The sequence below is a fragment of the Cetorhinus maximus genome, chromosome 10 (assembly GCF_964194155.1).
Source record: "Cetorhinus maximus chromosome 10, sCetMax3.hap1.1, whole genome shotgun sequence".
Lineage (NCBI taxonomy): Eukaryota > Metazoa > Chordata > Chondrichthyes > Lamniformes > Cetorhinidae > Cetorhinus > Cetorhinus maximus.
Window position 1 is genome coordinate 7,580,591 of NC_135888.1, and position 26,534 is coordinate 7,607,124.

Here is a 26,534-nt window from a genome sequence, read left to right on the forward strand (position 1 = left end):
CTCAGCATTCTATCTGACCCTAAGCTGAGCTTCCGGCCCCTTAACCTCATCATCACAAAGAGCATCTCGTTCCACCTTCATAACACTGCCCGTCTCCGTCCCTGCCTTCCCCCATCTACTGCTGAAATCCTCATCCATGGTCCTGTTACATCCACACTTGCCTATTCCAATGCTCTTCTGGGTGGCCTCTCATCTTCCGCCATCCATAAATGTGAGTTCACCAAGCTCTGCTCTCCCGCATCTAAACCCTCACCAAGTCCTGCTCACCCATCACATCCATATTTGCTGACCTACATTGGCTCCTGGTCCTCCAACACCTCGAACTTAACATGCTCATCCTTCTGTTCAACTCCCTCCAATGGCTTTCATTGCAACCTCCTCTGGCCCTATAACCCCCCAACTTTATGCACATACGTATTTACCCCTCTCTTTCCCCAATCACTGGTGGCTGTGCCTTCGGCTGTCCAGACACCAAGTGCTGGAACCGCCTCTCCAAACACCTCTGCCTCTTTCACCTGCTTTGAAGGTCCTCCTTTGAACCCACCTCTTTGACCAAGCTTTTAGTCACTCATCTTAGTATTTTCTTGTGTATTTTTTTGTCATGTGATGTACCATGAGTCATTTTACTACATTAAAAGCATTATATAAATGAAAGTTGTTGTTGCTGTAGTTGTGGTGCCTCATGGTTGACTAGTTTGCCGACATTCAACAACAAAACCTTGCATTTATATAATGAATTTAACGTGATAAAACAGTCTAAGGTGCTTTAGGACAGCATAAGAAAGTTTAAATTTGACACCGAGCCAAATTAGGGCAAGGATGATCACAAGCTTGAGCAATGAAGTAGGTTTTAAGGAGCATACTAATGGAGAAAAAGAGAGGCACAGAAGCTGAGGGCGAGAATTCCATAGCTTTGGTTCTTGGCAGCTGAAGGCATGGTGGACTGATTAAAATTGGTGGAGTATGGATACCTTGGAGGATTGTAGGGCTGGAGGGGGTTAAAGAGATGGGGAGGGGTGAGGCCATTGAGGGACTTAAAAACAAGAACGTGAGTTTTAAAATCAAGACTTGACTTATCAAGGAGTCAATGTAGGTCAGCAAGTTATGGGGTTATGATGGGCGAATGGGATTTGATGCACATTAGGATATGGGTAGCAGAGTTTTGGATGAACTCAAGTTAATGGGAGGGGGGGCAGGGGGCAGTGGTGGGGGGCAGCTGAAGTTGGGAGGCTGGATAAGAGTGTCTTGGAATAGTCTAAACTAGAAGGAACAAAGCCATGGATAAGTTTCAGCGCTGAATGAGATGAGGCACAAATGGAATTGGGTGATGTTACGGAGGTGGAAATAGGTGGTCTTAGTAATGACACAATATGTGGTCGGAAGCTCACCTCAGGGTCAAATACAAGGCCTAAGTTGTGAACTGTTCGGTTCAGCCTCAAACAGTTGCCATGGAGTGGGTGGCCAGGGAACAGAGCTTGAGGCAGGGAATGAAGATAGTCGAAGCTTCACAGTCTTCCCAATATTTAGTGCGAGGAAATTTCTGTTCATCACTCCTGGACGCCAGGCAAGCAGTCTGATATATTAGAGGCAGTGGAGAAGTTGAGAGGTGGTGAGCTCGAGCTGGGTGTCATCAGCATACACTTCTGAAAACTGTCCTCAGAAGAGGGGAGATGGACAGCATGTAGCTGAGAAATACGAGGGGCCAAGGGCAGGCATCAAAAGAGAATAATGTTATAAAGTCTTGAGAGATCTTTCATGTATGGAAAACTACGAGGAATCAGTAGCATAAATAATTAGTTTCCCCTAAAAAATTAGTTCTCTCAGAAATGTGCCTATGTTGTTCCTATGAAGCTTCAGGTACATCTATTTTAATAAAACAAATGTTTTGAAATTGTATTCAAGAATTCCCTTGCACCAAATCTACAGCAATCGTTCTGGCATTTTTGTTCATGGTATATTTGCAAATTGATCTTAGGCCTTTTTAATATTGAAAAAATGAAAAAGTCATAGTGAAGCAAACCATAAAGTTCACTCATCCAATGCACTTTTCTTTCTAGGGTCGTCAGTGGCAAGATTCATCCTTGGCCAGCCTGTTACTGTTTGACACAAATGTTAATCTTCAGACTTTGGCCATCTGAATAACCAGCTTCTGGATTCAGCAAACCATAGGGTAGTGTTTTTCCAATAAGTTGCTCCTAACTTGAAAACAGATGCTGGGAGCACAGAAAACAGAGGGAAAGAAACAAAGTATTAAGTGCTAAAACAGGAGAAATGGCTAGAAAATAAAATAAAAAGTAAAATAGACCAAAATAAAAATGGTGAAGCTTAAGTAAGGAGGGAAAAACAATGGTGAGCAGGGGTAATGTGATTTTTTTACACTTATGTAAAATTGCATCAATACTATGTGATGTGAGCTGCTTTTGATTTTCCAATTTTGCTTTGTAGCTTAGAGTTAATATTTCTGATAACTCTGGGTCACACATTTTCTGCATCAGTGCAGTAGATAAAAATGTATAAATCTGGACAGCTTGGTGAACAAAAGTTTCTCTGATCCTCTAAGCAATCTAAATGTTAAAAATGGGAAAACTAGATTTAACAAAGTAAAGTTTAAGGATCCAAATGTACCAAAAATACCGTGCAATTGTAAAAGCGCATACGCAAGAGCCACCAGTCACTTTACATCAATGTGCAGTATCTCACAACATTGTGCACAACTCAATGCTCAATTCAAGTTACTTTAAAATTCCTGGCTTCTCATTTTTACCTGCAGCATTTTGTGAACCTTTCCTCCTTTTCAGAGCCTTCTGCAGAATCTCCTTCATGGTGACATTCATATTGTCAACTTGAATAAGAGAAAATCCACTCTGTGGTGCATTACTGCAATGAGAGAGGAAAAATACACCAATTATAAGTCAGTTTAAGAACATTTGGAACTCTGTGTTTATTAATTTCTAGATCATATTGATTATACTACAACATCTTCATCTGGATTAAACAGTTGGTCAGAACAAACCACATTACCTGTTTTAATACAGAACACATTGATTAATGCAGATATTAGAATTAGAATTAATTGAATAGCTTTTAATCACACCAGATAGTGTTTAGGACTGAGACAGGTAAAACGGACTCACAAACAGCAGGATTTAGAACAAATGAAAAATTCTGTTATAAAGTAACAAATTCAGTTTGGAAAAGCCTGTAATGACAACTTAATGCACCATTTGAAGTTATGGCATTAAAAAAGACAAAGAAAAAATATTCTGCGAGTTTACCAGAAAGAGCAAGATACAATGGTCACTCAGTTACCTCTTGTGGAAATATAGCAAGGAATCGGCAATAAATGCTGGCCTAGCCAGCGACGCCCACATCTCATAAATGAATTTTTAAACATTGACAAGCAAGCTGATACAAAAGCAAAATATTGCAGATGCTGGAAATCCGAAATAAAACAAAAAACGCTGAAAATGCTCAGCAGGTCAGGCAGCATCTGCAGGGTGAAATAGACTTAACATTCCAGGTCAATAACCTTTCATCAGAACTCCGGCAAAATAGAAATGTAATAGGTTTTGAGCAAGAGAACAGGGGTGGGGGGGGGTGTGGAAAGAAAGGACAGAGGGGAGGGTCTGTGATAGGACAGTGGGCAGAAGAGATAAGTGACAAAAAGGCTCAGGTCTTCCGACCAGCGCTGATGCTGGGCACACTGCCACTGTTTATGAAGTTTTCAGCACCTCGACCTTATTGCGCTTTTTCAACCAGGACGTCCAATCCCGGCTGCAGCAGCAATGGACCAGAACAGCCTTTCAAGGGGAACACCAATGAGCGCAGGAGGAGAAGTCAGGCGAAGAGAGGATATGTCCCCTTTTTACAACATTAGTTTGCAGTATTCAGGTAGGTTTTTAAAGGTCTCAAGTCTTTCACTGGGTGAGGGTGGGGTAGTAAGTAGGTGAGTGAGCGAACGGGTGAACAAGCAGGTGGGAGGGCAGGTACGTGATGGGATGAAGACCAGCAGTCGGTTTAGGAGGGTGGGTGCAGTTGGAATGGGGGTGGGGATAACTGGAATGGGGGTGGGAGAGATAATCAGGGTGGGGTGGTGATGGGACAGCGTTGGGTTGAGAAGGTTAATGGGGTGGGTTTTGGGAAAGAGGGGTCTTCGGTTGTGGTACTCAGTTCAGTTACACTGGCTAATCACTGAGTTACACTAGAGATCAAACTCCGTAACATTTCCAGGGTAGTTATCCAGCTAAATTCTGCGTATCTAGCCCAAGTCTCTGACACTGAAACCAGTGTACGAGACTTTCATGTAGTGTCCAGGGGAACTCAAGTCAGCCCTTCGAAAGTCTAAACTTCCCGGGCAACTCCAACAAATGTCCGTGCGTCAGGACTTCTGCAGGATCCTGATATGCAACACAGACTTAAATCCAGATTTCGCCACTCTGGATCATGAAAGATTTGGTCCAAGGTTTCTTGTACAAAACCTAAAAGGAGTGGTAATGGGTAAAGTAAACAAAGAAGACGTGTCTGGATGAGATGAGAATGGCTGGATAGCAGCTGTCTGATGCAAAGTTGGAAGAATAAAGAAAGAAGTGAGAAAAAGTGAGAGCCAGCAAAAAGAGAATAATTGAAATGGAGGCAGAGGTTGTGACCTAAAACTGCTGAACTCAATGCTGTGTCCAGAAGGCTGCAGTGTGCCTAGTGGAAAGATAAGGTACTGTTCTTGAGCTCGAGTTGAGCTTCATTGGAATACTGTAGCAGAAAGATCCAAGTGGGAGCAAGGTGGAGAATTGAAATGACAAGTGACAGGAAGCTCAGGGTCATGCTGGTGGACTGAACAGAGATGTTCTGCAAAGTGGTCACCCGTCTGCATTTGGTCTCCCCTATGTAGAGGCCACATTGCGAGCAGCAAATACTGTACATTAACTTGAAAGCAGTACAAGTAAATCACTGTTTAATTTGGAAGGAGTGTTTACAGCCTTAGATGGTGAAAAGGAGGTGGTAAAATGTTAGGTGTTGCTTCTCCTGCACTTGAATGGAAGGTGCCTTAGGGAAAAGGACCAGTTTTTGGGGCTGATGAGAAGTGGATCAGGGTGTTGTGATGGGATGAGTCCCTTCACAATGCTGAAAGTGGAGGACAAAGGAAGATGTGTTTGGTGGTGGCATCATGTTGGAGATGGCAGAAATGGTGGAAGATGCTCCGACGAATACGGAGGCTGGTGAAGCGAAAGGCGAGGAAAAGGGAAACCCTGTCATAGTTCTGGGAAGGAGGGGAAGGGGTTTGATCAGACATGGTCGTCAACCATGCTGGGGGGAATCCTCGGTTGAGGGAAAAAAAGACATATGGGACTAGTATGGAAGGTTATATCATCTGAACAGATGCAACAGAGACAAAGAAACTGGGAAAATGTAATAGAGTACTTACAGGAAAAGGGATGTGAGGAAATATAGTCAAGGGAGCTGTGCAAGTCTGTGGGCTTCTAGTGAACAACCTATCTCCAGAAAGGGAGGCAGAAAAGTCAAAGGAGGGAAGGGAAGAGTCAGAGATGGGCCAGGTGAAGATAAGAGAAGGGTGGAAATTGGAAATAAAGTCAATGATATTTTCCAGTTCAAGGTGAGAACAGGAAGCAACACCGATAGTCAACAATGTGCTGAAAAACAAGTGAGGGAGGGGCCCTGTGTAGGACTGGAATAAGAAATGTTCCACATGTCCCATAAAAAGGCAGGCATGATAAAGACACATGAGAGTACCCATAGCAACACCTTTTATCTGGAGGAAATGAGTGGAGTGGAAGGAGAAGCAGGTCAATGTGATAACAAGTTTAGTCAGGAGGGGGGCGATGGTAGTGGATGGGGACTGGTTGGGCTCTCTTTTGAGGAAGGAGAAGCAAGCTCTCCAACCCTCCTGGTGGGGGGGGTGGAGGTGTAGAGGGATTGGGTGCCCATGGTGAAGAGGACATGGTTAGGGCCAGGAAACTGGAAATTGTTGAAGTGACATGTGGCATTGGACATGGGTGGGAAGAGACTGGACAGAAAGAAAAAAGCGGTTTAGACATTGGAAGAAATAAGTTCAATGCAGCAGGAACTCCCTGAAACAATTGAGTCGACCAGGGGCAGTCCTGTTTATGGATTTTGGGAAGGAGGTAGAAGCAGGCTGTTCAAGATTGGAGGGAAGATATCCAGATAAGAGGTCAATGGCAATCCTGGATACAATGGCTTGATGCTCAACAGTGGGGGCACGGTCCAGGGGGAGTTAGGAGGAAGTGTCGGACAGATACTGACAGTAAAATTGTCAGAAATTTAGACGCTCATATGAATTTTAGATCTATATGGAGTAGCATATCATCAGACAAGTATAGACATTAAGAGTAAAAATTGCATCAGGTTATTTGCACAATGCTAAGACAAATTGGCAAGTCACTACTGAACTATTAGATTGCAATATTCCATTTTAAATTGGTGTCAAAAGCCTGCTCTACATTTTGGAGAGCTGGAACAGCAGTCATTTGTTGGGTCATGATTTGTGCAGCTGTCAGCTCTTCTTTTTGCTACGAATTCCACTCCTGCCCTCCACCCCGGAATTTAAACAGAATGAAGTGAACAAGACAGTGAATTTGTCAGATCAGCTATTCTTGAAACCTACTTAAGATTGCAACAATAGTTTGCTTTAGATACGAATACATTTGAAACTCATTTGAAGATTGTGCTAAGAATCCCTTAGTTAAATACTAAACTTACAAATCCACATCCTTAGAAATGCAGCAACTTGACTATAATCCTCAATCACTGGTAAGTTGCAAGGAAGGATTTTAAAAATCCAAACAGTTCTGCTTTGTGGATTCATACAGCAGCACAGAAGGCTATTTGACCCATCGTTTCTGCACTGGCTCTCCAAATAAACAATTCCCAAGGGCCATTCTGCCACCTCCTCTCCGTAATCCTGCACATTCTTTTCAGATATCAGTCTGATTATCTTTTGAATGCTTCGGTTGAACCTGCCTCCACCACTCTCAGCCAGTTCATTCCAGACCTTAACCACTCGCTGCTCATATCGCTTTTGCTTCTTTTGCCAACTACTTTAAATCTATGCTCTCTCATTCTTGACCCTTTCGTGAGTGGAATCAGTTTCTCCCTATCTATTCTGTCCAGACCCCTCATGATTTTGAATACTTCTGTCAAATCCCCTCTCAGCCTTCTTTTCTCCAAGAAAAACAGTCTTAACTTTTCTCCAATTTATCTTCATAACTGAAGTTCCTCAGTTCTGGAACCATTCTCGTGAATTAATTCTGTGGTCTCTCCAATGCATTCACATCTTCCCAAAGTGCGCCGCCCAGAACTGTACCCAGTACTCCAGCTGAGGCCAAACTAGTGTCTTATACAAGTAGAACCTAACCTCCTTGTTCTTGTACTCTATGCCTCTATTAATAAAGCCTAGGTACTGTATGCTTTATTAACCGTTCTCTCAACCTGTCCTGCCACCTTTTCAGTGACATGCATATATACACCCAGGTCCCTCTGCTCCTGCACCCTTTTTCGAATTGTACCCTTGAATTTATATTCTCTCTCCATGTTCTTCCTACCAAAATGAATCACTTCAAAGTTCTCTGCACTGAACTTCATCTGCCCCCTGTCTGCCCATTCCACCAACTTGTCTATGTCCTTTTGAAGTTCAACACTCTACTCCTCACAGTTCACAATGCTTCCAAGTTTAGTATCATCAACAAACTTTGAAATTGTGCCCCGTACACCAAAGTTTAGGTCATTAACACATACCAGGAAAAGCAAGGGTATCAACATTAACCCTGGGGAACTCCACTACAAACCTTCCTCCAGCCCGAAAAACACTCATTAACCACTAGTTGCTGTTTCCTGTCACTCAGCCAATTTCGCATCCACGTTATTACTGCCCATTTTATTCCACGAACTATAACTTTGCTCACAAGTCTGTTGTGTGGCACTGTATCAAATGCCTTTTAGAAGTCCATGTACACCACATCAACAGCATTGCCTTCCTCAACCCTCTGTTACCTTTTCAAAAAATTCCGGCAAGTTAGTTAAACAAGACATATTGGAATGTCAGTTCAAAAAGTTTTATTCTGTGTTGGGGGGGAGGTGTGGAAGAACTGCTTATTCAAGGTATTGTTGGCAACTTTTGTCTATAGGGTTACATGAATAATAATGTACAATTTTAAATTTGTACGTCCATTATGTCTTTGATGTTTTTGTTCCGACTTACAATCCAGAAACACTGCCCATAGGTGCAAGAAAAGAAAGATTAAGCTTGCAAGTTAACTGTCAGACACGGCTTAGTGGCAACACGCTTGCTTCCAAGTTAGGTTGTGGATTCAAGCCCTACTCCAGGATTTGAGCACGATCTAGGCTACATTTCAGTGCGGCTCTGAGGGAGTACTGCGTTTTTGGAGGTGATGACATATGGATAAGATGTTAAACTGAGGCACCATCTCCCTCTTCAGGTGAATGTAAAAAAAAGTCCCATGACACTACTCAAAGAAGAACAGAGTGTGAAGTATATATAAGTTAGAGCTCCCTCTGGACTCTATTAATAGTGTGCCTCATTTTCAAAGGTTCTGAGCATATATCACGCCCTACCACAGCCCAAAATTATCTCCATCCAAGTCGTTTACAAAATAGCCATACAATATATTTTAATCCAAAGTATGTTTCAGCATAAATCCTTCTTTTGGGTTGGGGAAGGAAAAGACTGCAATTGTAGAATTTTAATCAATAATGGGTCAGATTTTGCAGTCAGCAGCAAAGTAAGGGCACTCGCACGGACCAAGAAGTAGGTTTCACTGAGATATCCAGCAATCTCTCTGGCATGAATTTCATCTCTATCGCTGCAAAGCAACTGACTGCAGCATTTGCTACTGGGCACTCACCACATGAGCAGCAGTGAGGTCACATTAAAGGATTTTCCCAAACAGGGAATGATAAAAGCACCAAAATAAAATCACTTATAAAAATGTTTTACATGAGATAAATTAAAGATTGGGAAATACCTAGAAAGTGGCATATTAGTTGACCCGGCATATAAGACAGCACAATTTCTTTGGCCCCAAAAATCATGTTTTCGCATATACTCGCTGTACAAGTAGACCCCCTTTTCAGCCATGGCACGCTATACTCATTTGTAGGCAGCTTCAATTTTTCACCCCATAAATGGACGCTTTACTTATTTGTACCTCATAACTGGGTGCAAGGGATTGAGCAGGTGATACACAGGCTGCGTTAGAAAAATACGTGGGAGTTTAAGACATGCGCACACAGAGCAGAACACACGTGGCAAATGACAATGAAGTGACCATCCACACCCACTGTGGTGGTACACTTTTATACACAGCGAATAGGTTGACTCCCATTTTTGGAGGGGCTTTTCGAGGTTCAAAGGTCGATTTATATATCTACGTATACACGGGGTGAAGGTTGAAGCTAAAATATTCTGAAAAAACTTTTTTAAAACATTAAAAAATTTAGCTTTACAAATCTACTGATTATTTCATGTAACGGCACTCCATAATTATAAAGTTATTTTTGCAAGGTCAGTTCTTTTGTTCAGCAAATTTTGTTAATCATATTGTCAATAAAAAACAATTACACTGACTGAAAAGGTGTAGCTTTTTTTTTAAAAAAGGGGGCTTCAAACTTCAAAGTGGGGGCTAGAAAGTTGAAATTCTTGCCAATTTCAGTGGCGGCCAGCTCTGGGAGGAGCTACAGTGCAACCTGTGTTGGAACCCTGAGTGACAGGCTGTAACTTCAGAGCTTCCGCACAAATCTACGCATGCCCAATATGCTTAATTAGTGGTCAGTTTCGGAGGGGTAATGACAGTGAGCACTGACAGTTCACCACCAACAGCACCCCCATCCCATTGCAAAATCCAGTTCAATATAATCTTTCCTTTAAATCAAATTCTACACAAACAAAACGCAGAATACAAACAACAAAATGCCAAATTCATTTCGCTCAACTGGAAGATGCATCTGACCTGGGAGGTCCTCTTCAATTTGAGAATAAATCCTATCACTCCACTCTGAACGACTAACATGAATTGTATACAAAGTAGGTTTCTGGATGCACCATTAGCATTTTGAAATTCTGATGTCTTCTTGCTCTGCCTTACTGCAAATAATTTGCTGACTTGAATTTGATAACTGTGATCAGTGAAATAAAACAAAAGGAATTTGTAAACTATTGTTGTTGCTGCCTGCAGGTATTATGAATCCTCACCCTCCATCCAACACATCATTGTTAATAGTCCAAAGGAAAAGTAAAACTTCAAAAAGATTGAGATGTAACAACTGGAAGAAAAAAAAAATTGTCCGTTCATCATTTTGCATTTTTGGTCCCAATTTAAAACGCACTCTAAAGTTGGAGAAGATGTAAACTAAGCTGGGAATTACTTTGAGTGGTTAACATTTGAGAGAACCCAACAGTCTTTGTTTGGATTTTTAAACTTCCTTTTCCCTCTTCTTCATTCTTGTGCTAATTCCTGGCGGGCTTTTCAAATTCAAGCATCAGCGACGTCCACCAGGTGGAACCGTAGCCAACAAGGCTGCAAGCTTCCTGACAGAATCTGAACAATATACCATCACCATATTAAACCAACAGGAGAAGCTCCGAGTGAACAGCACATTCACACTCAGCTTGCTGAGCGCTAGCAAAGGGATCCTCTTATTTTGCCAATCTGTTGGGCTAGTTTACCATGGTCAAATCCTTCCCACCAAGCAGCCGGCTGAGAACTGTCAAACTAATCATACATTACACTCTGTCACTGAATGTATGCTACACCACAGCCATCATTTACATCAAGATCTGGAGCTGATCCCAGACTGCTCATTGCAGACAGGTTTACAAGCCAAACCACCATCAGAATTCTCCTTTCCACAGTTACACAGGCATGTGGAGACATTTATTTTTAAACTTCGCTCTACATTAGCAGTGCAGAATTCAAAACTACAATCAATTTAGTACAAATAATTCTTAAAAAAATCTTGAAACAGGAAATGGAAACAAAATCTGGAGCAACCGCAAATTATTTGTAAACACCACCGTAAATTCCATGGTATAACTCTGCCACCTACATACAAAAGCTGCAGATTTGAATGGTCAGGCCAATCTAAGTCGTACAGATGATAAAGCTTCAGCTTTTTACATTGTCAGTTAAAATCAAAAACCATACTATCCTAAAACTCAAGAAACCAGCAAACAAAGTTGAGAGGGCATGTAAAGAGATATAATACATCTTATGAGGTAAACAGAATTGCAAAAATATAAGTTTTTGCACTAATCAACAACCATTTTCATACAACCCTTTCCATAACAATTCACAGTCACTAATGTAAAAACTATTCTGTGCTGTAATATGAGAATATACAGTAATTGATAGCTAATTTTCCTCTAGTCTATCAATTATCAATTGCACAATTGTGCAAACCCCCTACCACCACCCTGGCAAGCAAAATAAGATGCATTTCCTGCCACATCTAATGTATCTTCCAAGCAATGGTGTCGGATAATTTACAATGTCCTTTGCTTAAAAAGTTGTGTTTCAAACTTACATGAGGTAATCTCTGGAAATAATAACACTGCCGCAACAAGGCAGAAAATAATTTTTAAAAATAAAATAATGCTTCAGCTGGTGAATGTTACTTTCTTACTTTTTCATTACATAGATATCTGATATCTGCTAGTGAAAATGAGGCACTAATCCAAACATAAGGTTCAGATAACTAACACTTGACAAAAGCTTTGTTCTCTGAGATTGTGAGGTCATCAGAACCCCTTAATTTGATTACTTACTGGTCCTCGTCATCATTTTATGGATTATAACATCCCTAATTGCAAATACTTCCTGCCAACTGACTAGCAACATTGGATGACAGGAACATTTTCAGCATCAAGGCTTTTGCACTGAATATTTGTCATGATCCTATTATTCAAGGCTACTTGCATTAATACTTATAATACATGCACAGATGATCACAGGTTGGGTTGCAACTGATTACAGATGATTGCAGAAGTTATTTCACAATGATTGAAGACCCATGTGGTTTCTCTCATGATAGAAATAACAGTTTATTCAAGTTGCACTGGCATACAAATATATCTGTTTCTATAAACAGAATACACAGAACTCGGGTACAGTGCCTTGGAATCCTAGCATGCTGTTCACAAAACAAAAGGAGATGGGTTAAAGTCTGAAAGCTTCTGATTTCAGCCATGTTGCTATGAAAAGAGACTAAGCAAACATCAACAGCTGCAGTTGGCACATCACTGATAGCATGGAAAAAAGGGGAGTAAACAATGGGTTTGGAGTTTAACCTAAATTCAAGAGTAAGGCAAATGTATATGGGCATTTGTTTTTATATTTAAGTAACATCAAATCTCTCAGATGCATAGAATTACTTTGAAATGCAGTAACTTGGGAGTAAATGTGCTGGATTTTCTTGGTACAGCAACATCCTACATAAAACAATGAGGTGAAGCATTTGATTTTGGTGGTAATTTAAGGAAGGAATGTTGATGAGAGCACCAAGAAAACTTGCTTATTTTCTTTGAATAGGGTCAAGTAACCTTTCAATACCATCTGAAGCATAAGCAGACAGATGTGCCTTGACTGAAATAGACAGTGCATCATTCCTACAATGTTGCACTGCAGCATCAGCCTAGGTTTATATGCTCAAATGCAAACAGGCAGGTTTCACCCATAGAGTGAAATCCTATTTCAATACCTAATTGAGGTCCTGATTTAAACTCTGGCAGTGCGTTGACGGGATCCCCATCAGTGGATCTATGCAGCTGACCTCAGGAGAAGAAATATTCCCCGTCAGCAACTTTCCTACAGTAAGCAACATTTCTGACAGCTGACTTGAATATTTAAATGGCGTTTTATCTTCACAGATTTACATTACTTGTTTTCATGTGTGCGGTTGTATAAGGGCCAGTTAAGTGGTCACATCGTTTTGGATGTTGATGTGGGCCCTTGTCTGGGAGACAGGGCCATGTGCAATATCAATCCTGTGCACCCATTCATTTTTTTTTTGATTTCTGAAAAAAATTCTCAGGTTTATTAGATATATGTGTTTTCCTGATCTTTGAAGGACAGCCTGCACACACCAGTAAATCCCACACCAAAATATGCGACCCCAGTTAAAAGCTTCCCAGGAGACAGGACTAAAATAGGCAAAAAAAACACTGCTTATCTTCTAAGGGCATTACTGACAAATTGTGTGGTGCGGGAATAAAGAATTACCTTCTGTATTTTTTCATTAGACTTTTCTTTTGTAACCGAATACATAAATCCATTGTGGCACAATGTTATATGTATCATCTTGCTACACCTGCAGACGTTTCATAAAGGCTGCCATGTCTCTGCAGTCAGAAATGATAAGTGAACCACCCGTGAATGTTAATGATAGTGATCATTCTGAGGTAACTGTGCTCTCCATCTTCCTCTACAGCTTCAGCAGCAGATCCAGGGTGGCAGGGTTTATTGGAGTAAAATGAAAATAACATTCAGGGAAATTGCCACAAAATGCAACAGCAAAAAGTTATGATTATGAAAGAAAACATGAAAGGTTTCAATGCTGTTGTCATTAAAAAGCAGAAAATATGCCACCATCTGTCCAAATTAACTGTAAATTATGTAAATTAATTGTACAATGGTAAATGGTAATCTGTCAAACTATAAACTTCAAATACCTACTTTATTTGTTTTCTTAAAATCATTACAAAACTGAACAACTTATAAAATTAAATCCCATGTTTTGTTTACTGCAGATGTAATGAAGCTTGTTTAGCATCTTGGAACACAATCTTTGAATCATTTACCATTTGGAAGTGAAGTGTGGAGTGAAACAGAAGTGCAACCAAATGGAACTTTAAAAATCAACAGAACAAGGTTGCGAAACTTTCACTCGTACCCACTCAATTCCCGTTTATCTCATTCTTCTTTATGAGACCTTGCTGCCATATTTGTAGTGACTTCTACACACCATTGACTCTGAAGTGCTTTAGGACATTATAGGCATTATACAAATGAGAGTTTTTTTCTTTATTAATCTGCTGTCTAGTGAGAATATAGTTTGATGAGTGCGGAGGTCAAGAGATGGCTGTGAATATAGGTTGGGGCATTTAAATAGACAGAGAGAAAGATGAAAGAAGAAGGATGTGAACTCAGAGAAGACACAGCATGATGAGTTGAAGTGGAGGTTGAAATCACTGAGGATGAGGAGTTGCTCAGTACAGAGGCTGAGGGACAGGGCAAACAACGAAATTTAAAGATTGAGAGATTAGCGCAGGAAGGAATGATGAGGAGGGTGAATTTAAGGAAATTAATTCAAGGTTAAATCTTATTCAGAAAGAGAAATAAAGAGGGAACAAAAGATTGGATTGAGAGAGAGAGAGAAGAAAACCATTTTTACATTAAAAGTTTGACGCTTCTAAAATATCACCAAAAAGCTCAAAGCCTGAAGGGATGGGATTCCCCACTTCTAATACTTAACTTTCAGTGCTAGAGAAGTTGATTGACAGTTATCAAAATGCACGTTGTTGAAAGGGTACTTAGATGTGTAATGACGTGAACTATCTTTCTGTGGCTAGTTCAATAGGCAATTAATGGGCTCATATAGAAAATTCCTAAAACAAAAGCGGAGAGGCCTAAGGGCGAGATATCATTTTTGAGAAGCAAATCAATTCAGGCAACAACTTTGGTTATTCACATTTAACAGCTGCTCCTTAACTGAAGCTGCTGTACTATTTGACCATAAGTAACAGCAAGCACAAATTCTGGCACAGAGAGAATCTACGCAGGTACAATTTTTCTATGTTCAACATGATGCGTACACACCCTTTACCACAGTGACAGGCAACTTAACCAGGTTCAATTTGGCAAGTATCAAGGCTTAGGAATCCCCAACCAACTAAAAGCATACAGAACATTGGTAACCTTTTGGCTGTTTTTCCAGGCAGGATCAACCATACTCATTAGTGCATTACCTTGTAGTAAAGTGGGAAAGATCTCAGCCCAAGTAACATGCTTACCATCCTGGTCACCTTAATAAGCTAAACTAGCTGATCAATCATAAATACAGTCCTCGAGTCATGAGGTTGTGCCTGGTGAAGGTATCAGATCAGTCTGCCAGACAGAGTTAATTCAGTTCCAATCTTCCATCTTGTAGCCATTGCCACCTCAAAGGCAAACTGCCTACCACTCCCACATTAACTAAAAGCATTCCCAGGATGCCCATTCTTAGTGAGCTGTTCTAGAAGTGACTTACTAGTGGGAAAAAACCATAAGCTTGCCTTCCAATGAACACTAGTACATCGCACATCTGCTACCAGCCATTAGGTTATTTGAAAATCAGAATGAACAATGGACAGGAGCCAAATAAACGTGATGCTCATCAACACAGTAATGACATTTGGAACCAGGAAGATGATAAATTTAAAAAGGAAATGCTGGAAATCTACAATGGGCTGGGTAGCATCTGGAAGAGAAAAAAAAAACGAACATTTTTGATTTTACCTTTTATCGGAACATTTAAACTATGTTTCTCTTCAAATGCTGACTAATCTGTTGTGTATTTCAGCCTTTACTCTTCAGAATTTTCTGTTTTGATCTTGGATTTAGAGTCTTGTTGGACGTTATTCAAGAGTATATATTAGTTTACAGATATAGTGCATCACTAATCAACTTCATAAGATAGATATTAATCACTAAATTACATTGCTTTTCATACGCATCACACAAAGGCTATATTAAGAATACAGGCAAACTAAATTTATATCTTTTTATTAGTTTTCAAAAATAACTGGGATCATTTTTGTGACATAAACTATTCACGGGAACAAATACGGGCTATATATTCTTGCTCTGATCAATGCCAATTACATTTTCAATCTTCAAAATGCAGGTATCAAAAGCCTAACATTTTATTTTTGGCCAGAAGTACAAATGTGAACTCTATTTCGACTTAAAAAGTGATCCTATTAAGTTTTAAGTTAACAGAAATACAATCTAATTACAACAATTACCTATTTCTATGGTATTTGAAGCTAACTCTGCTCACGCTCCTAGGAGTATATTAAAGAATCAATGCCACTTCCAGTCAGCATTGCAATTACTATGGAAAATATGGCTATAACAAGCAGTTTTAAATAATAAGATGAAAGTAGAAAAACACATTTCACCAGGAAAATCTATACTTTATTCAACCCGTTTCCCTCTGCAAAATGACTAGTTTTAAACAGAGCACTCAGAACACTAATGATGGCATACAGGAGCCAAAAGTAACTGCCTTCAGACTGTTCCTTAAAACACTGCTACATTACTTTGCCAAAGTCCACAGAAGTTGCCAAATTTGGTCATGCCTGCTTAGCTTGCTCAACTGATTGTGCCAGAAAAGAAAATAAGACACAGATGTATTTGAGTTCTTTGTGGTGCCAGTAAAGGACAGTTAATGGCTTTATCTCAACCCTCCCCTCCAGCTGGGCACAGGTGGAGGATAATGAGGGCTCTCTCTCTATTCAAACTCAATTATTTACCAGTCATGATAACCAACATCTTGCACAGACAACCACATTAAGCTAGGCGTCAAACACACACCAAGAACTACTTTTGCTGACAACTGCTGAGCTTTGCTTATAAACTGAAGTGGGTAATAGTTTTAATTGGCACAAATTTAACCGACATTTTTCCCCAATGGCTTCGACTGAAATACTTCCTATTGACATGGTATCCCAAAAAACAGTCTGACTTAAAGGTTTACGTTATTTCACTTAACCCCTCCTTTCCCACTTGTATTCTTAAAGTAGCCAAATTCTGTCAATTCATTTTTATTCCTCACTCTGCTAATTTAAAATAAAATGATGCGCACAGTTCTGGCAGTTTAGGGATGAGAGAAAATAGATTCTATTGGGAGAAATAAATAAAACTGAGCTAGATTTATTTAAAATTTAGTTGCTAAGGAAACTCTCAGGAGGAAAATAGAATGATGAAAAAAGGCACTAAAGCCACCAAAAACAATTTGGAAGAATGTAAAAAAAAGAGGAAATTGCATCCTTAGCTGAACAATGTATAACTGTTGGTTGACAAAGATCTAAATCTAATCGTTTTTCTTCACGATTAGATTTCGAAATCTTCAACACATTAATCTAACATCCTCCATAACTGTATACTAATTACTATTTGCATTTTTTTTCAGCCTTGTACATAGATAATGCCACAACACAACATTAGTTGAAATCCTAAATAAAAGTGAAAAAGGCTGGAAATACTCAACAGTTCTAACAGCACTTGTGAAGAGAGAACCTGAGTTAAATTATTGAGTGAAATATGACTCTTCTTCAGAACGTTCTGAAGAATCATATTCGACTTGAAACAACAGCTTGTTTCTCTCTCCACTGATGCTGCCATACCTGCTGAGTATTTCCAGCAGTTTCTGGTTTTATTCCTGATTTCCAGCATCCACAGTATTTTGCTTATACATCAGTTGAAATCTGTACATCCAATGACTTAATATTTTAAATAAATGCCTGGCTCCAGAATAGCTATCCTAAAACTCATATTAGCTAAGTAGGTAACTACTTGCACAATTTATACACTACTGAGCATTTAGTCTAGAGGAGTGAGCAGACTTGATTTTAAAGGGGTTTAACATTTTGTAATCAGTTAAAATTTAGTAGGGTGCAATAGAAAATGAATATCGCAGTTTTACAGGAGTTGGATACTTCAAAAAAAAATTAACAAGATAAGTATGATTCAAGATAAATAAGTCATGTACTTGACTGAGTTCTTCAGAATGGAACTACCCACTAGACCTAATAAGCTCTAAAGGATAAGGTAGGTACATACTCAAATTAGTGCTTGTATTCTCCTTTCTTCACCCTCAAAGGAAGAAAGATTTTCCATCATGCACACAAACTGATTTACTAACATACTGCATCAAAATATCTAACAAAAAAATGTTTTTAAACTCTTTAAAGTATTAAGAATACAAAACGAGACCCATCAATTCCTGGAATGCACATTAAGCAACGGACTCTCTCTTGTGCCTGATTACAATGCTTTCCCAAAAATCAGACAATCATTAATATAATTTACCCAAAATCCCCAATGTGTTTCCCTTCAAAGACCAGTCCTCAGTTACAGTCTCACTGGCAGTCACTTCCTTCTTGCCTATGTTCCTTAGTTAGTATCAAACTGCAGAGGAGGGCAATTTTCTGTCAGCTCTCCTGGAACTACAATTCTGAAAGTCATCAGGAACCACAGCCAAATTAGTTTGATCATTATTTTCTTTAGTGGAAACTCATGGTGGAAAAAAAAATGGGCTAATTGAATTGAATATGTAGCTTATGAATCTTATTCTTGTCATACATAACTTTAAAAACAGAATCAGATTTATGGAATACATATCTAACTATAGTACAAAGAACATGCAGACTTTAAAGGAAAAAAAAGAGGAAGCATGTGAACTCAATTTCAATAACTGGAAGTTAAGTTTAGAAAAGGTACAAATACTTCATAGCCTTTCAAGTCCTCAGATTTATATGCACACAAGTTTTGTCGGTACAACTTTGATACCACTTTTTGAGGTTTGATCGGCAGTAATAGCAACCAAATTTTGTCAGCAAAATGTGAAAATAGTTGTTACTTTCCTTTTTTATGTGGGAGTGTTGCTTAGCCTATCATGGATTAAACAATGTTCTCTGCAAGTTTTGATCTCACTGTTAAAAGTAAGATTGAAAGCATTGTTTTCACATTTCCAGGCACGGTTTTTTTGCCACACAAGTTAATCTTCTTTATTTTTGCAGTCTTCATTTCAAATTAAACATAAGACTAGCCTATTTTGTCACTTCAAAAGAATAGTACAGATGTATCTGCTCGTTATCCCCAAATTTCCATAAATGTTACAATCTGAAAAAAAAAAGTTCTTTTTCCAGACAGAATCTCCTGCCAAAAAGGAAACCATGTCAGTTTTACTTGTACTAAATCTATGTTAAGTCCAAATGTAAAATATCTGACTGGAACAACAATCTGGATTTAGAATAACAAACTATTGTAATGCTCTAAAAATGTAAAGGGCAAGATCTGCAGCTGGCATGCGGCCAGATCAAATACCATACACAGTAAAAGGCAATAACAAAGCACTTTGGCCCATAAAAATACTTTACAGCTGCAGTATCTAATTTCTCTAAAGAAAGCAAAGACCAATAACACTTATGAAGCAAAAAAGTACTGCAGCAGCAAAGTATATTTAGTTAATCCCAAGAGTATTAAGCAAATAAATTGTTGAACAAACATATTCACCCTGAAGCACCCCCCCTATTTGCGCATATTTTAGTTGCAAATAAACTTAACAGCTATTTTTGAAATTATTAATGCTGTACTGGGATTTACCTACTTTCCAGGTTATATCAGTAAAAAATCAGTTTCAAGTTTGTTGAAGCTTCAAAAAGTAATTTTCCTAATATATTTTTCTCTTTTAAACTAACTCCATTTAGTTTGTGTCCAATGTTTTGCAGGTTGAGTGTCCGAAACATGCTCCCTATCTCTACACTAAAAATGCAGATCAAAGCTACACATAGGTACAAATAGCTCCCCTGCTCTCAAAGGATTTTACTTAATGTTGATTTGTGAGCCTACTTTATGCTCAAAGGTGAAAGACACCTGCATTACAAAACAACAAGCAGTATTAACTTTACCATCAGCACATCAGAATATGATCAGTATCCCATAAAGTTCTGGTTATCGTTAAGGCCATCTTTAGTGGTTACGGACAATTGTACAAACATGTTAACATTGATATTGAGTTATATAAATTTCAGATTTTTCTTTCACAGAATGTCACGGATAGGGATAAAGAAAAACAGCACGAACTAAACGAAGCTAATACAATCTAGAATACATTTTGTTCAATCTTGTATATAGATTAGGTCAGGAGAGGGTTAATCATACAACAGAGTTATTTTGCGAGTGTCTGTTACTCTTACTTTGCAAATTTATTTAACTTGCCAGTAGTACTGCAGTTTCTTATTACATGTATAACGTCAACAGTGTAGTTCTAACCAATGTATTCCAAAGACCTTGTAGAGAATTAAAACTGGCATGAATACTGGGATCATGCTTTTATCTATTTACCAGTATGGGCAATTGTAATCAAACACAGCAAATGTTGATTTTAGTTTTGTGATTGTAAATGGAGAGTCAAATCAAATGGATCATTTAAAATATTTAAGAAGCCATGGCCACAGATACTTGCACAGTTGTTTGCTGATCATTAAACATGAACTGCAGAGATCCTTAAGAGAATTCTCCAGTATTTCAGGAAATAACAAAAATGGTAAAAATAAACACTGCAAAGGAAACCTATGTAATTATGATTCATAGCAAAATAACACACAAATCAATCTTCATGAAATGTCAACCCCAGATTATATGGTTTAAAAAATATAAAGCATTTTGTGTTTCTGCCTTTACATTAGCTTATTTTGATCAAGATAAGAAATTTGCACAGCTGAAAAAAGGATATTCTATTAATTAGTGCTATTTCTAAAAACAAAATTTCCCACATGGTAGAATAGTCAACTGGTTAAACTTATCAAACATATTAAAATAGATTTCCATGCTGCAAATTCTCTTAACAGAATACAGTAAGACAAAATGAAGGGCGGGTCCAAATTGAAAAGGTTAATTTTTTAAAAAACTTACATCCGCACAAAGAGAGACTGTTTCGTTGCCAGCCCAGGCGGTGTGTACTTCTCAACTAGTGCCAATGTACTGAAGCCGAACTTGTGAATAGGCTCATTGGAATCTAATGGCGGAAAATCTCCATCGACTTCCCCATCGTCCTCAGCAATATGAAGGCAGTAGAGATCCACGTTTTCACTGCAGTAAAGAAATAGCAAGCACATAAGAAAAGTCGAATCGACAAATGGTCAAGAAACTGCAGTGATCTAGGTCTGGCTGCAGTAACCTCCTGCTGACGAAGAAAAGCCTGATTGGGCAAGAGAGTGCACTGTACAGCAAAACAAATACCAGAAAATGCTTTGCTTTTAAATATAAAACAAAATAATTTGTTTTAAAAAAGAAAGAACACTTAAAATAAATACATGTAACATTCAATAGCTTACACTTTAACACATTAGCCTTGCACTAATGTTTGTAAGCAAAGCACAGACTTTGGCAGAAAGCAAGAGAAAACCCACCATGCAACTAGTATTTTTGCCAACATATCCCCTGGCGTTATTCCCATTCTTGTCTAAGCAAACTGCATCATGGCTCTCAGTTTTGAATTGCAAGAACGCAAAAATAAGAAAGCACAATGTTCAGCAGAGCCAGAGTATTTTTAAATATCTAATCTGTGTAACCATGAAGAAAATACTTCCAAAATAGACCAGGCTCATATTTAATACTTAGCTAGGATCTTACTTTCAAGGCTAATAAACATTTACATTCTTTGGGCACTCAAGTACAGCAGGCAACCAGAACATGAGCTTTATAGAAACATGCTGACTGATGAGGCACACTTCAGCCAGAAGACAGACTTTGAATGGCTGGTGGTACAAAGAGGCAGAAGCTGTTGGATGAATAAGGAAGTTGCAGTTGAGAATGGCAGAACACAATCGCTGTAATAATAAACTTATACACTTCTATGCACGAAGTGATACTCAAAATAAAATGTAGCATATAAAATAGGCACTGGCACAACTATACACAAGAGGATATTGCACAGACTGTTGTTATTGCATTAGGAGTATTGAAGTCATTTTAAGTGTTACAGATACAATCTAGAGTTGCAGTTGTTGAGTGGAGCTTCACAAAAATCACTGCCAATAACATTTATTTTATAAATCTCATAGAAACTTCAGAATATCTTGAAATTCATTTGGTCTTCTACTATATATTGACAACATTTCAGGCAGAGGAAACGGTCTCATGTTCTTCCTAAATTTCCATTTCTCACTGACTTCTTCTTGCTCCCCCAGCATTGCCTATCAGTTGATATACTGACCAACATCCAAAAGACATTTGAATAATACACTAAAAAAAAGTATCTGAGCATTGAGACTGGGCAACCAAACAACTAGAGTACTTTGCCACCAGGTGTGACTAACCCAATTAGCAAGTATTTACTCTCCATGAAATCTATGCCATACCCTCAGTAGCTTTATTTCATAGTTCTACATAATTAATCTCCAAGTAGCTGATATATTCTTCACTGGAATTATGTACCTACAAATCTACGCGCTAAAAATATATCTTAAATTACTTTCTCAGGCTTTTTGTAATGTTTACATTTTATAAAGTGAAAACATTTTTGAAAATGAGGCTCAAGTTATTTATCATTTTAGGCACATACATGCAGCACAAAAATGTCAAAATTATTTTTAAAGTGACCAATTTTCAACATGGGCCATGAGATCATCAATATTATAAATAACTTTAAAATAAGGATACAGGGTAAACTCAGGATAAGGGTAGCCCCCAATCATTGAACATTTTTCAACAGTGCGATTCGGTATGACAAGGTTGTCTTGGCCAGCAGGTCATTAAGTTGAAATACTCTGTTGACTGATGGCTGATGGCATACTTTAAACTAGATTCCTAATTTCAGCAGCAGAAAGTCACCTGCAACTGATGAAATCTGAACAATTTTCAAACAGACGTTTAAAAGAAAAAAGCGGCATTCCGCAGGGATCGTTCCCTCTGGGACACCCTGGTCCACTCCTCCATCACCCCCTACACCGCAACCCCCTCCCACGGCACCTTCCCATGCAACCGCAGAAGGTGCAACACCTGCCCCTTGACTTCCTCTCTCCTCACCGTCCAAGGGCCCAAACACTCCTTTCAAGTGAAGCAGCATTTCACTTGCACTTCCCTCAATATAGTCTATTGCATTTGTTGCTCCCAATGCGGTTTCCTCTACATTGGAGACACCAAACACAGACTGGGTGACTGCTTTGCAGAACACCTTCGGATTGTCCGCAAGCATGACCCAGACCTCCCTGTCGCTTGCCATTTCAACACTCCACCCTGCTCTCATGCCCACATGTCCGTCCTCGGCCTGCTGCATTGTTCCAGTGAAGCTCAACACAAACTGGAGGAACAGCACCTCATTTTCCAACTAGACACTTTACAGCCTTCCGGACTGAATATTGAGTTCAACAATTTTAGATCATGAACTCTCTCCTCCATCCCTACGTCCTTTCCGATCCCCCCCTTTTTTTTCCAATAATTTATATAGATTTTTCTTTTCCCACCTATTTCCGTTATTTTTAAATGTATTTCCATCCATTGTTTTATCTCTACTTTTTAGCCTATTTCGATCCCTTCTCTTCACTCCACCCCACCCTCGCTAGGGCTATCTGTACCTTGCTTGTCCTGCTTTCTACCCTTAATTAGCACATTCCTTAGATAATATCACCACCTTCAACACCTCCTTGTCCTTTTGTCTATCTCCACCTATCATTGGCCCTCTATCCAGCTCTACCCCCCTCCCCTTAAACCAGCTTATATTTCACCTCTTTTCTATTTTTACTTAGTTCTGTTGAAGAGTCATACGGACTCGAAACGTTAACTGTGTTCCTCTCCGCAGATTCTGCCAGACCTGCTGAGTTTTTCCAGGTATTTTTATTTTTGTTTAAAAGAAAGTATGATCTTATAAAACTCAAGTCTTCAATCTCATTTGGAGAAAACTTACATCCCGTTACTTAATTGTACTGCAGATAATTCCTAAAATTGTTGTGGTAGCACGCCTCATAATACAACATTTTTTTAAAAAAAAGTTGACAGTTTCCGATAAAATGGAATACCTTATCATTGTAACCAATTCTCATTTACATTACTTAGAAGAAAGTCCATGGTTTTCCAAAAGAGGGATGTAATGCAGGTCAGATCAACAACATAACTTGGAAATGTCAATGAATAGTTCAGATAATATTTTCTATTTCATGCAATAAATTTGTTTTGATGGTCAATACTTTAATATCTTTACTGTAGGCCTGGTTATCCCAACTATGTGTCAAGTACATTTAAACAGCACATTTAATCATAAGGAGAGTACAGTACACCAACATCACCAGATCTACATCTGTACTGTTACTAAGTGTCAGTTGCTGATCAATGGCAGCATTTATCACCTGAGTCAGCCCACTCCAAAGACCTGAGCACATATTCTTGGCCGATACATCAATGCAGTACTGAAGGACTGAGCTGTTGGATGTGCCCTCTTTTGGATGAGATGTTAAAGCAAAACTTTATCCTCTCTCGCATGCACAGAAACAAATCCTATGGCGCTATTTGAAGAGGAGCAGGGGAGTTTTCTTCTTGTCCTAGCCAATCTTCATTCCTTAACTAAAATAGTTCATTTGGTTATTTATCTCAATGCTTATGGAGCCTTGCTTTGCAAACTAGTTGTTGCATTTGCCTACATCTCAACAGTGGCTATAAAATACAGCATTTGTTGTGAAGCACTTTGGGATGTCCTGAGGATGTAAGGAATCATATAAGTGCAAGTTGTTTCTTTAATAATTGATAAGTGGGATGCAGAGAACAAATACTCTAGGATCCCAACAGACATTACAAAGGTCAAATATCCTAACATACAAAACAGCAGGGCATGTCAATAACTCTCCCATTTGTGTCTCAAAATTTTCAGTATCCAGAGAATATTTCTTGAGATCCAAAGTTAGAAATTTGCTAAACTGCAATGCTGCCCACTGCTAAAAGTATATTTATGCCCGTGTTTCCCATATGACAAGATTGCATTCGGGTAGAGGAAAGTATAAATTCATTTGATTAATCCATAAAACGCAATGAGGACGTATGAGGAGATGCCTTTGTCAAGTTGTGACAATACCTCCAATCAAAAGGAGTGCAATCCCTTGTGAACAAGTGTCACAAAAGCATGAAATTCTACCCCAAAGATACACAACTCCTTGTGCTCGTAATTTAGGTTTTAAATCATGATGTTTATCTTGCCGTTAATATTTTGACATGGTATTATCTAACAATATTGAAAAGCAGTGATGTATAAAATTGACAAAATTATAAAATGTAAAAACTACAAGGCCAGAAAATTAAGATGGTGTACATTATCTTATTTGAATGTAGTAACTTGGTTGTAAAAATTTGCATCAAGCAGTTATATATTTGTTTTCCATTTTTACTTAGAAGAGAGGGTAATAACTAGAAGTGTTTGTAAATATATTGCAAACTCAGTTATATCTTTACTGCATAACAAACTTCAGAATATATTTTTTAAATAGACCTTTCAAGCTGTTCCTCCCCCTCCCAGTTCACTTCTTTCATATTGCCTCCACCTTTTGCCCATCTCCACTGTTCACCCTGTGTTATCCAATAATGATGGAGGTATATTCTAAAACTGGTTTTTTTGGTAGAAGGATCTCTTTTCAAGTGGATTGGTAATCACAGACAAACTCATCTAAACTATAATACTACATTTTACTCATTGATAGCTGCGTGAATTTATATTTTGGAATCCTCTGAGCTTAAGCAGTACGTAAATATGTTTTAAAAACTCCCCTCTCGAACAAGGCTGAGCTCATCTGACATCGAACACCAACCTCGGTAACCGCGTGCTTTCCTGACAATCTTCCTGTGGCTCTCAGCACTCTTCCTGAGCTGAGGAAGCCAGTCCACTCATGTGGGGGCTGCACCTGGCTCCCATCCCCTGGCTTGTACAAAGCCTGTTGCCCATTTGCATACTGCTCAACTTTTTCGCAGGCCCCCAGGAAAGTCTCTACCAATCCCCGAGGGTCTGCAGACCTCAGGTTGAGAAATGCTGTTCTAAGACAGTCTTTCTAACCAGTGTTGGCATTTTTCTTTGCTGCATCTATTGATAAGGCTCTCTACAACAATTGCAAGGACAGAAGTGCAATGAAGAATTAGGTGTAATTGTGAAATGCTAGAAAAACCACTGAGGAATTTGAAAAATCTTGGCCATTAAGAGAGGTTACAAAGATGCGAGTAGGGAGTACAGCAGCTGATAACATTTAATTCAGACGAATGTTAAGTGCTGCACATAGGAAGGAAAAATATGCAACACGTGCATTTCATGAAAGGTCTTGAAATTGCTACAGGTGAATTTGAAAGAGACCTAGGAATCTCAAAAGATTTAATGTTCAGCATGTCCAACTAATTCAGAGCAGCTATGAAACAAATAGAACATTGAACTACATAGCCAAAACTGTAGATTGCAAGTCAGAGGAAGTCATGGCTGTAATCTGTAAGATTACACAAGGTTCTGAGCCCAGTTCTCACTGCCAAGGCACAGGGGAGACAATCAGGTGCTGAAGGCTGTACACAGAAGATCCACAAGGCTGATCCCTAATGTTACATGTCTGTTCAGGGACTCAAGGAATCCAGACTTTCAAGAGGTGGACCATATACAAACAAGAAAGCACTCAGTAGAGCGCGTGCCCCACCAACGCTGTGTTAACTCAGCATTATTACAATTATGAAGTTCTTCCTTGAGGTTTTTCCCTACCTGGTTGATGC

At 39.0% G+C, this 26,534-nt stretch overlaps 1 protein-coding gene across 6 annotated transcripts in view; it reads right to left on the minus strand.

Moving 5' to 3' along the window:
• Positions 1–26,534, minus strand: part of mapkap1 (MAPK associated protein 1) — a 240,995-nt gene that overhangs the window by 89,293 nt on the left and 125,168 nt on the right. For all 6 annotated transcript variants that reach the window (XM_078549907.1, XM_078549906.1, XM_078549909.1 and 3 more), the window contains 2 exons: positions 20,724–20,900; positions 2,765–2,877 (listed from right to left, as the gene is read on the minus strand). In XM_078549907.1, the coding sequence (XP_078406033.1) occupies positions 2,765–2,877; positions 20,724–20,900 (290 nt within the window). The remainder of the gene's footprint in view (positions 1–2,764; positions 2,878–20,723; positions 20,901–26,534) is intronic.